Below are 11,569 nucleotides of genomic sequence, written 5' to 3'. Positions count from 1 at the left end.
AGGGTGGTGATGAAGGCTGTGAGGAGAAGACCACATCAAACGTACAAGTCTGGACAAATCGTCTCATAGTATATGCAGTATTTGTAACTTTTGTAATGACCTTGTTCCAGGTGATTGGACAGCATGGCCAGAACACCTCCCTGTGTCTCACATTTCAACTTGGATGCAGACCATGTGACCCGGTATGGCTGATCAAACACCTTAAAACACTTTGAAAAATCCCAAAAAATAAATTAAATGGTTTGAAAACATTTAGCTTTTTACTTGAAACATTTATTAAGCTAGCCTTTACTCGTGTTCACTGGTTGACTATTTTCCATATGTATTAAACAAATAACTCTGTATTCAACCTGTTAGCAGATACATCTGGGGAAATGACCAACAGGTCCATTAACACAAACACTTTTAGTTGTTACTAAATTTATATTTAACTAACAACTGCATGTTGCTGTGTATTAGCAACGTTACCTTATGCTGATACGAGGCCCATCCGTCAGGACAGCCCGCAGGAGGACGAGGAGAAGAAGGAGTTGGAGGGATCGTCCCTGTGACGTTCACTCTCTTACAGATGTAGGGCAGGTCGGAGTGGCATTTCTGATCGGCCCAGTCTCCTGTTCGGACGTGGAAAAAAAAAACCCCGAAGGTACCGTGACTGTGTGGGATTTAGCCATTTTCATTTTTTTCCCCACATTTGTCTGGAATTCTTTTACCTTTAACGGACGACACGTAGACACATTTACGATCCCTGCTCAGTGGATGAGGTCGGCCGAGAGCCCAGGCGACGTAGTTGAGAACAGAATGGTCAGACCAGCGGAAACGACCGTCGTTTTCGTAGCTGTGGAGGCCCAGCCACCATTTGGCGCCCTCCACTTTTACCATCTGAATGTAAAAAAAAAAAAAATTCCTAATTTTTGCCAGGGTTACGGTGACCTTGAAGACTGAGAGTTCAAACAGAAACATGCAGATTTATGACACAGCAGGACTGTAAATGCACTGAACTGTGGTTCCTCAGTCTAATTGCTAGGCAGAACATGCACACACTGCAGTTAGTGGTGATTTTCACAAACACGTTTGTGCTTGATAACGGCCTTGGCCAGATTAGGCCGCACCGCGGGCTGAGTGGATCAGAACCAATTGCATTCTTGAGGTTAAATCAACGCCTACAAATAAAAACCACCAAGACTTTCTACGTTGCCTGTTGTAACGTGTTGCTCAGAAAGGCTTCTTCATCCGCTGAGTGGACAGAAGCCAGCGAGGAGTCAAACCAGGAGCAAATCCTCTGGGCCTGATCCCACGTGGTGCGGTGGTCAAAGAATTTATACTCAGCCTCCTGGAAAGGGATCCAACTTGGTGAACTGGAGCCTGGCAGATGATGAGGGAAGAAGACGTGGATGAAAAAAAAAAAAGAAGTTTTTAAAGAAGACTTTTAGAGATTATGGTGAAAGAAGTCAAAGGAACAGACCTTCAGAGATTTCTGGTTCCAACTCGATACTTCCTGGAAAAGATGAAGGAACCTGTTAGCAACATGGGTTTGAGCAACACAATACGGTGGAAAATAAGGCACTATTTTAAGTCATACAGTACTCGCTAAGTCTGATATCTAGGAGCAGGTGGTTGTGTGGAGATCTGATTTTTGAAATGCCAAAAGAATTGCCAAATTTACTCAGAGAATCTGATTGATTATTCTTATAAAACTGTCAAAGATGAACAGTATTCTGTGCACGATACCAGTACCTAAGAAGTATAAATATAAAAAGTACAATGTAGTTGTACAATATAATTACAATAGAAATACATCAAATAGTATTTCTATTTTCCACTGCAGTTGTACCTCTGGGGATCTTACAGATCCAGTCCATCTCAGAGTCACAGTGCATGGCCAGCCAGGTCATGGTGCCCAGGTCTGCTGCAGCGCACTGACGAATGTTGTTGTAGTAACGGCCAAAGTTCTGGTACGTCATCTGAAAAACAGGAGAAAGACAGTTGTGTTTTTACACTGTTTTATGATAAAAGTCTGTCCGATCCTTCTGTGCGGCTCCTCACAGCCAGCCCATCGCTCCACTTCCAGCTGCCGTTGTCCATGGGGTTCCTGCGATTGAGTCCAATCCAGAACCAGTGCTGCTCATGTTCCTCTGATTCCCTGTGAATCACAACCATCATGATCATCGTGATCCCCGTCACCTTCAACTACTCATAATAGGATTATTAACCCGAGGAGCAGACGCACCCGAAGGTTTCGTGGAGGACCTGCAGCACAAAGTGCTCCTCATCCCCGCTGGTGATGCTCAGCAGGTTTGCTCCGTGGTTCCTGCAGAACAGGTGAGCCTGAACCCAGCTCCGCTTCTGCTCCAGCTGGGAGGAGTGAAACACCTGTACAAAGAGACAAAACTTTTTGCCGATATCCGATATGTCCATATTGTAAAAAAAACTTAATTTCCGATTCCGATATCAACTACAATACCGATATAGTGGAGCAGTGGTGGAAGTTTAGTGTTGCCTGTTCACTAAGGTGTGTTTTAACCCATCAATTATTTTCTTCTCCCCCTAGAGGACAGAATTAAAATACTATTGAGCGCCTGGTAATATTTTTTTATTTATCGCAGCTTAGAACCCCCTGATTATCAATGTAGTAAAATAAGCTACAATGCTGCCACCTAGTGACTCAGGGCTTTATCGTTCATAACGTGTTCATGTGTTATGGAAGAGTTAACAGTTACGGGTAGGAGAGATAATATCAGTCAGCCGATTTTCGGACATCCCTGCTGACGTCAACACACTGACACATAGACGACAAACCTTGTAGCAGTATCTCAGGTTGCTGTTGGTCTTCCAGCCTCTGGGACAGGAGCCACTGAGACTCGGGGTGGGCTGAGGGCCGGGGGGCTCAGGACTCAGGGACGGATCCTGGTTTTGTCGGCAGATGAACTTGGCCTTGGATGACGAGCACTCCTTCACCTCCCACAGACCCGTTGCAAAACCCGTGGCCATGGAAACGCAGCCACCGCGGACACTGACTGAAATAGACACGGAGTGAGACACGGGTGAGGGCGGAGAGAGGAAGGAAAGATGTTCTGCTGATGAAATGTGAGGAAACAAAGGACTCATATGGAGGGAAGGAAAAGAAAAGTGTGAAAATAAGATGATAATGAGAACTTTTTTTATATCTTGGCACAGCTACTATTTTAAATAAAAAAACAACAGTGCTGCTTCTGGGTCAATATGTTAATGTTCTTCGAGCTTGAATCAATTTACATTTTTTTTGTCTGAATCTGAATTCCAAGAAATAATTATTTTCTCTTTTAAAGGCAGAGATTGAACCCAGACTTCTGCTTTTCCATCTGAATTCTTCTGGTATGACGAGTGAAGAAACCACTTCAATATGCCACCGTGGACTGTGTGCCAAACGTGGCAAATTTACAGTTCACTACTCCAAAATGTGGACTTTGATTGTGAATGGCTTCTTCAGGAACAACCGATTACAGATTAGCCCCATGGCTGTGTGTGAGACACTGTCTGCTAAAGTAATGATGGCTTTTCTGGATAAAAAGAAAAAAAAAATCCTTCTGTTTTCCAGCTCCATTCCTTTGCTGGGGTCAGCTCAGTTGAAAAACTGTTCTCAGGTCCAAAGAGGAATGATTAGAAAAGCGGATGCTGCTCCAGTTTGTGTTTCCAGAAAACCAGGTACAGTTTGCAAATTCCTGACTCCCACTGCTTGGAAAATTATAAAGAAAAAAAATTGCAAGAATCTCTTATATTTTTGGATCAAGAATTAAAAAAAAAACACACATGGAAGTATTCATCTAGAACACACTCTGAATGACCATCGGCACATCAAACCCAAAAGAATCCCAGTCCACCATGTTACTGTTGACCTACCTGGCTGGTCCCGGTTCCAATTAGTATAGGAAACATCATCCCCGCTGAGCCAGCGGAAAGAACCAGGGCTGCTCTGATCGTGGAGTCCGATCCAGAAAGAATCTTCAGAGCGTCCAAACAACAGGCTGTTAGCAAAGGCCTGCTCGAACCTGCGCAGGGGTTGGAGGAGTTAGAGTTCATAATAATAATAATAATAATAATAATAATAATAATAATAATAATAATAATAATAATAATAACAATAATAACAATAATAATAATAACAATAATAATAATAATAACAATAATAACAATAATAATAACAATAACAATAACAACAAGAATAATAACAATAATAATGATGATGATGATGATGATGATGATGGTTATGATAATAATATAATAATAATAATAATAATTGACGTCTCCATAGAGTTACTGTATGCACACCTGTTGGCGATGGTGACCAGGGTGGCACTGTGGTCCTCACAGGATTTCCTGGCCTCGTCAAAGGTGAGCAGATCTTCTCCTACCCAGTAACAAGCTGGACTGTGCCATTTCCAGCCCTGGGGGAGAGAGGAGACGAGAGACGGAGTCAGAAGAGGGCGTGACAGGAAACAAAAATGAGAGAAAAACGGAGGGGAGAGTGGCAGAGAGAAAATGAGAGAAAAATATTGACCTGGAAGGGAAGTGAGAAGAGGAGATGAAGGAGGAGGAGGGAGAGAAGACATTTGCCCTACAGTCAATTCACCTGAGCTCTTCCCCCGCCCCCCTCCCCCACTGTTCCTCTCCTCCTCTGGTGTTACACCACTCATTTTTCCTTCACTACCTCCAAGAAGTGGATGACGCCACCTGCTTGCAAACCTGTTCCCTTTTGAAGCTTTAACATATGTAACTGGAACGAGCATTCTCACAAAAAGTCGGTCTAAACTTTGCTTCGCCTCCTTGAGTCGTTTTTAGCCTCCATTTTACCCTCCATTGTTTTACAATTCCACCAAACAATCGTATTGTCAATCTGACAGGCACAACACGCCTGAACTACTCGTGGCTTCTTCCTCTTTTACCCGGCAACTCTCGACCCACCTAATCATTGTCTAACGTCATTTCTGATTGGCTCCTCCACAGTTGTCCTTTGGATGTGAAAACCTCTACATTTCTCCTCCGTCTCTTCCTATTATCAGAGACTCCCGTCTCTGAGACAGAGCCACTGTTTCCAAACTATACATCACAGCAGGCCGTTGCTTCGCTTTCAATCTTCCTTCTGTCCCACTGTCACAGATCAACGCTCCCGTTCACTTCCACCCACCCCACTCTGCCTAGACCCTGTTCACCGTCCAATAGTGACAGTGCATGGAAGAGTGGATGGTAAACCACAAGCGTTTGAACTCACTGACCGGCGAAACCCCTTCTTACATGAGATCAATACAGTTATAATACAAATAGTGCAAGAACAATACAAATTAGTCGACCGTAACCTTCTGAGCACATCTTGCATCACTTGCTCTTCTTTCTCCCTCCTCTCGCCAAGAATAACAATTTAATCACTCACCATCGTGTTGTATGAATAGCCCTTGTATGACATCATCTGTTAACCAGTCAATCTACGGAGCTGCCCGCAATTCATTCATTCTGACTGCACATTCGCCTTTTCCACAACACATCATGACATAAATGGAGATTAGAAAAATGAATATAAGGGCTAACCTATCAATCTAGTGTTATGCTAAAGAAGTTAGCTAGCATTGACAACATAATCTCAGAATCTCAAGGTACAGAGATTAACACAACAACAACACCTACATGAAACTCTGACTTCCGATTTAAACTTTGTTCAGATGAAACTTCTCGGCTTAGAACGGTTACAAATATGAAAGAACCAAACTGTACCACTTATGGGACGACTCAAAATGTACGCAGTTGGCGGAAAAAGAGGATTAAGTCTGGAAAAGAAGGACAAGCCGTTTGTTCCACTTCAAACTTCTCTTCCACTACTTAGTCCTGTTGCCCTTAATCTCACTGTGACTCTCTCTACCGTTTGTTAAATACTTTAAACATCCCTTCCAGTTGTTTCTCAGGCACATCTTACATTTTACCCCAACAAAAAAAAATCCACTGACTTTATCACCACAAACAGAAACAAATCCACAAATCCAAAGTCAACTTTTATCCCCCCCAAAAAAATCAAGTAAAGGCATGCAAAAATAACTTCTCTTTCTCTCGCTGGCCTCAATCCTTTCCTGCCAGCTCATGTACTGTATCTGTGGACGTGTACACAGGCAGTGAGCAGCCAACGTAGTCAGGGGTCACGAGGGGTGAGAACGGAGTGGGAGACGGTTTGCTCTCAGCTTTGTGAATCAGCTTTGTCGCCACCACTTTTTGGCATCTGAACAGGAAACTATAAAAGAAGTGACACGTTCTCTGTTCTCTTTCTCACTTTCAAAACTGTGTCTAAGACGAAGAAAAGGCGCAGGTTTGAAGTTAGCTTCTGCTTGTTTTGTGCAAAAACACTTTAGCTATTTTTATGCTAATTTTAAGATAATTTTAAGATAGATATTTTGAAATATCTCCTAGTTAATTTTGTTGGATACATTGTTCTTAGGTCAATTTAGCCCAGTGAAAAATTTGTGACCAAACTTTTTAGTCAATGTTGAGCTTTTCCTGCTATAGCTGTGCTACGTTTTTACTTTAACAAACAATAGAAACAAGTTATCAATTGTCAATCTTTTTTTTTTACTTTTTTGTGTATAGATTTTTAAAAATTTTCAAGTCCAACTTCATGTGTTGTGCTTTGAAATACTGAGCTCTCTCTCATTTTTGTAGTAATTTTTTAAGCTATATTTTGACAAATCTTTACTGTTTAGTACCTTCTAACTAATTTGGCTATTTTTGACTAATTGTTTAACTTTTTATCTTTTTAATTTTATATACTGGATGGAGTGAATAAAGGAAGAACCCAGACTCTGTTGATCTTTGGGTTCGACCAGACACCACTGTCTGTCCTTCTGTTGCTGCAAATATAAAATAATGCTATGAAGCAGCAGAGCCATTCAGATGTACTGGAGGTTTTCCTGGACTCAGTTCTGTGTCACTGTACAAACGGATTAACTCCTGGTTATGAATAAAACAGATTTTTTTTAATCAGATGTAATATTTAACAGCTACTTCTTTAAGATTTTTTAATCCACAGAGGTCAACTTTCATGGCTCCCTCTAACGGGCCTGGGTCTTCAGCAGCTGCTGACACCCCAGGCGTTGTTCTGTAATGTCAGTAAAGCAGCTAAGCCACAAAATCAGACAAGATGGAAATCAGAAAACAATGGTTCTCTGGTGAGACATGAAAAGGATGCATTAGAATAATGAGCCCTCCACATCATGTTTTTGGGGGAAATGAGCCGAGCTCGGCTCTGGATGGGGTAAATGGTTTGAGGATTAAATGAGCAGCAAGGTTTTTCAACCCCCCACTGTTGCTTCGCATGTTGCGTGAAGTCAAGTCATCTGCTAAAGACAATGTGCGCCGCCGCAGGGCCGTGGCTGCGCGAGCTGCGCCAAATGACCCCTGTCACATTACCACCCATGATGCCTCACTCCCCCCGGGGGAGACAGGCGCAGATCCATTACGGCAAACAAATGGCCCATCCACACAAGAGATCTTTGTTGAAGGTAACAGCTGAAGAGCAGCACGACCGTCAGATCCACATCATCGGCAGCATAAATCAGGCCGGGCGATGGGATGGGAGCAGAAACACACTGTGGCATCCTTTACCGCAAAGTCACAATCCTCTCTGTCACACGTTACGGAAAAACATCCTGTCGAAGGGAACAGTAGGAACGGTGAGCGTTTTCAGCAGACACAGAAGAGTCAGGTACTACAGACTCCTCCGCCTCATATGGAGAGAATTATGACGTGTGGAATCAGAGACAGATGCAGATGGATCTTCCAGATGTGGCTCTGTTCACCGTGTGGGTACAAGTCGCAGGCATGACAATACACGCTAACCCTGCATATACGCTAAAGGTGAACGCTAACCAAAAAAAAAAAAGACGAGACAGGCAATTTACGTCTGAAGGAATTCTCACTCACAGCCAGTCTGTCTGCGGGGGCTGTTGGTCTTGAGTCTTAAGGGAGTGATTGATGTTACAGTTAGAGTCTGTGGAGCAGTCAAAGACCGAGAGCAGCTCTGAGTAAAGAGGTCAAAGGTGATGGGGTATTCAGTAACTGTAGTATTGAAATCTGATCGAGGAGGCTATGAAGTAAATAATATATAAATAAAGAAAAATGTAGGTTTGGTATTTTTCACTGCTTCGCTCAAGTTTGATGGCAGTGAGTTGATCAGTGTCGTAAAGCAACATCTCATTGGTCCTGATGGTATTTGTGTGAATGTTGAAGATGAGGTCTGTTTATTTGTTGTTGTGAGATATGCTATACACATTCCAACAGACTGCTTCGTTTTGAATCAAAACAACAGTGCAGTTTTTGCAGATTGGGTTAGAAGCTGTTTTCGTCGCCTAAGAGTATCTGAAAAACAGATCTGACCCACTTAGGGTGCATTACCGCTGCATGGGCCAGAAGACGGGCTTCGGCTTGTTCCAACATATTCGGTTCACATTTGCCTTTTTATTCAAGAACATTGATTTTGTATGGGTTGGAAGAAAGTGGGCGGGGCTGTAGCACAGAGGACGTGGTCCACATGTCCAAACTGTCAAACATGAGCTGTTTGCAATATGTCCAAATATTTTAACGTAGTAAAAATTCTGTTTAATGACAGAGTTGTGATAACAAATGTAAAGACTGATTTACTTGTTTGCAGTGCTGCTGCACTTTTCCTTCACTGTTGGTTCCTGGTTTCTTACAGATGGACGGCAGAGTCAGATTACAGGGGCTGTCATCCCAGCGACCTTCCTGCAGAAAGAAGCAAAAATACAAACAGAGAGAGAGAGAGAGAAAACACAGCTGTTACGTTGGTATAAACAAAGGGGAAACTGCAGAGTCCTTTAGTCTGAGATCAACAAAGCTGGGGTCAGGAGGTCACTCACAGGTCCCCACAGGGACACGCAGTCCTCCAGTGTGTTTCGGAAGTTGTTGGGTTCAAACGGATGCCATAAGGTAAAGGTGACAGGAGAGTGGTCAGTCCACTGGAAGTCCATTTGCATTTCAGTGTCATGGAGGCCAATCCAGAGCTGGTCATTGTCTGCCAGGAAACGGTTACACGGTTTAACTGTGAAAACTGTATGACTTTATGTGAAATGAACACTTCCACCCTAATATAGATGGAAACATATCTTCACCTACAATTTGATCCATAGATTTGAATTCCATTAAATATAGGAGAGACAGAAATTAATCCGTAATTAGTAAAACTTTTTTTTTAATTTTTAAAAAATTATTATTTTAAACATTTAATAGAGAAAACTTTTTTTTTAATTTTTAAAAAATAATTATTTTAAACATTTACAAACAGAATACAAAACAATTACATTACATTTTCTAGAATATATATATTTATACATATATAAATATTTGTATAAAATTTTAGTGACTTATATTCAATTCTATTTTTCATTTACTTTTTTAGCTTTATTTTTTTTTATTTACTAAAACAATCAAATTTACTTGTTTTACAAATGTACTACTGCTGCAATGACAAGTGTTTGTCATGAAGCTTGTGCATCATAACGTTATCTGTTCTGTTATAATTAAATAAATATCCGACTCTTGGATTGTGGGAGAACTGTGATGTTGATGGTTTTTCCCCACATAAAGCAAAATAATGTTACTATCCATCTATCTATCTGTCTGTCTATCTACTGTATATTGCATGTTACATCAATATATTATGAATTCATATGAATGATTTAAAATCCTAAGGCGACTCTACATTAGCCATAACATAAAGCACTGACCTTTTTTAAGGTTTCGTAGGATGAACTCCAGCTCTGGCAGGGTGTGGATGCTGACCAGGTTTGCCTCCATCCTCTGGCAGGCTTTACTTGAAGTCTGCCAGTCACTCTTAGCAGAGTTCAGTTTGTAGCAGCCGGCCTGGAAAGACTGCCAGCCCACGTCACATTCATACTTCTTATCATCAGACCATGAATCTGTTGAGGCGGAGAGAGAAACTTCAGCATCTAAAGAGGTGGAGAGGCTGAAACCCTGTGAAGCTGTAAGGCCTGGAAACTGACCGGTGGTGAAAGGGTCAAATGTGGCGTTGGGTCTCTTCTTGCAGACGTAAGGCAGAGGGACAGAACACTCACGGCTCTGCCAGCGGCCTGACGACTCGGTTCTGATCACAGCACAATTCTCCTCATCAGCGTGGCTCGGCTGCTCTGAAAATGAGAGAAGAAATTCACAGACATCTCTCACATGGAATTCAAGTTGAAGCTTTTAAGTTCTTATTGATTTTATATATTTATTTTACTACAAATATATATTTATTACATATATTATTTTGTATTTTTTACATATATTTTTCTTGTTTTTAAGCAACTTTTTTTTGCCATTTAGATACAGTATCTCAAACCCATTTTTAATGTTAAATATCTTCAGCTGGACTTTTGATTGGTATTTCTGTATGTGACTTCTATTTAAATGGAGTTGTTTTTATTTCGGTTTCTAACCTTGCTCCCAGTTGAGATACTTCAGCGGTGAGGAGTCGGCCCACTGCCAGCCCCCGTTGATGTCCAGGTCATTGAGGCCAATCCACAGAGCTGCACTGTTACCGGACAACAGACCTAAAATAGAAACACATCAACTCTTTACACAGAGAAACAGACACAAATATGTCATGTTTTCAAAATTAATAAAAATCAAAATTATAAAAAGGTTTTATATATATATATACAAAATATCACACAACATATTCAAAGCATTTCTTTCTTCACTGACTTTACCATTAATGTAAGTCTGTTCGTAGACCTTGGTGATGCTCAGGAGGTCTGCCCCCTGCTGCTGGCAGCTGATCCGCGCGTCGTTCCATGATAGCTTAGCCTGTAAGTTAAGCTGGTAACAGCTGTCTGCCAGTGGGTCGGTATCCCAGAACGTCTCACATCCATTACCTGACAGTGAGAGAGGAGGGTAGGCGGGAACAGGAGTGAAGGGAAGTTCTTGTCACATTAACAGGCAGTTCAGTCCCGGGGTCACGGAGCAGTCACTCACTTTTGACGGGACAAAAACCCCAACGCTCGTCCTTGCCGTAGTCGAACGTGGTGGCGCACCAGAGGTGACCGTCTTCACGTCCGATAGCCGTGCAGCTGTGGAACCATTTGCCGTCGTAAAGAAAGGGCAGGTAACAGGGGCGGCCGTTAGCGTTGCCCTGGATTGTGTAGATTCCTGCCGAGGAATAGGAAAGAAGACGTTGAGGCCGCAACATTTATCTTTAGAAACACAGCCGGCTGAACCCAGTGCATCCTGGGTAAGTCTTCAGATTCCTGTGTGAAGGATCAATGTGTGGGTGATCTGCTTTTTAATTCATGTGTGAATGATAATGAAGTAAAGTCTGACTGAATGAACCAGTAATCAACAAAATACAATAATCTGTAAGATTTTAGAGTCAAAATTAGGTTTAAATGAATATTTACCAGGTAATATAAAAACATCTGGCTATTTGTGGTTTTTGGTTATACTGCCTAGTTTCTGCTGTAACTATTTGCTAACTAATAACTATTACTAATTAACCTAATTGTTAATAAGACAGTATTGAGTTTTGTTTATCTTTGAACTA

General features: G+C 41.8%; 1 protein-coding gene across 1 annotated transcript in view; it reads right to left on the bottom strand.

The window, feature by feature from the left end:
- mrc2 (mannose receptor, C-type 2) overlaps positions 1-11,569 on the bottom strand; it is a 29,151-nt gene that overhangs the window by 6,511 nt on the left and 11,071 nt on the right. The window contains 19 exon segments of the mRNA XM_008329986.3: positions 1-16; positions 101-209; positions 469-611; positions 711-879; positions 1,196-1,362; positions 1,463-1,495; positions 1,832-1,961; positions 2,044-2,140; positions 2,228-2,370; positions 2,797-3,014; positions 3,877-4,025; positions 4,306-4,421; positions 8,653-8,754; positions 8,889-9,043; positions 9,756-9,947; positions 10,032-10,175; positions 10,467-10,580; positions 10,740-10,904; positions 11,005-11,178. Of these exon segments, the coding sequence (XP_008328208.1) occupies positions 1-16; positions 101-209; positions 469-611; positions 711-879; positions 1,196-1,362; positions 1,463-1,495; positions 1,832-1,961; positions 2,044-2,140; positions 2,228-2,370; positions 2,797-3,014; positions 3,877-4,025; positions 4,306-4,421; positions 8,653-8,754; positions 8,889-9,043; positions 9,756-9,947; positions 10,032-10,175; positions 10,467-10,580; positions 10,740-10,904; positions 11,005-11,178 (2,536 nt within the window).

Source organism: Cynoglossus semilaevis, chromosome 17 (genome assembly GCF_000523025.1).
Source record: "Cynoglossus semilaevis isolate Cse_v1.0 chromosome 17, Cse_v1.0, whole genome shotgun sequence".
Taxonomy (NCBI): domain Eukaryota; kingdom Metazoa; phylum Chordata; class Actinopteri; order Pleuronectiformes; family Cynoglossidae; genus Cynoglossus; species Cynoglossus semilaevis.
This window is presented reverse-complemented; position numbering and strand designations above follow the sequence as displayed.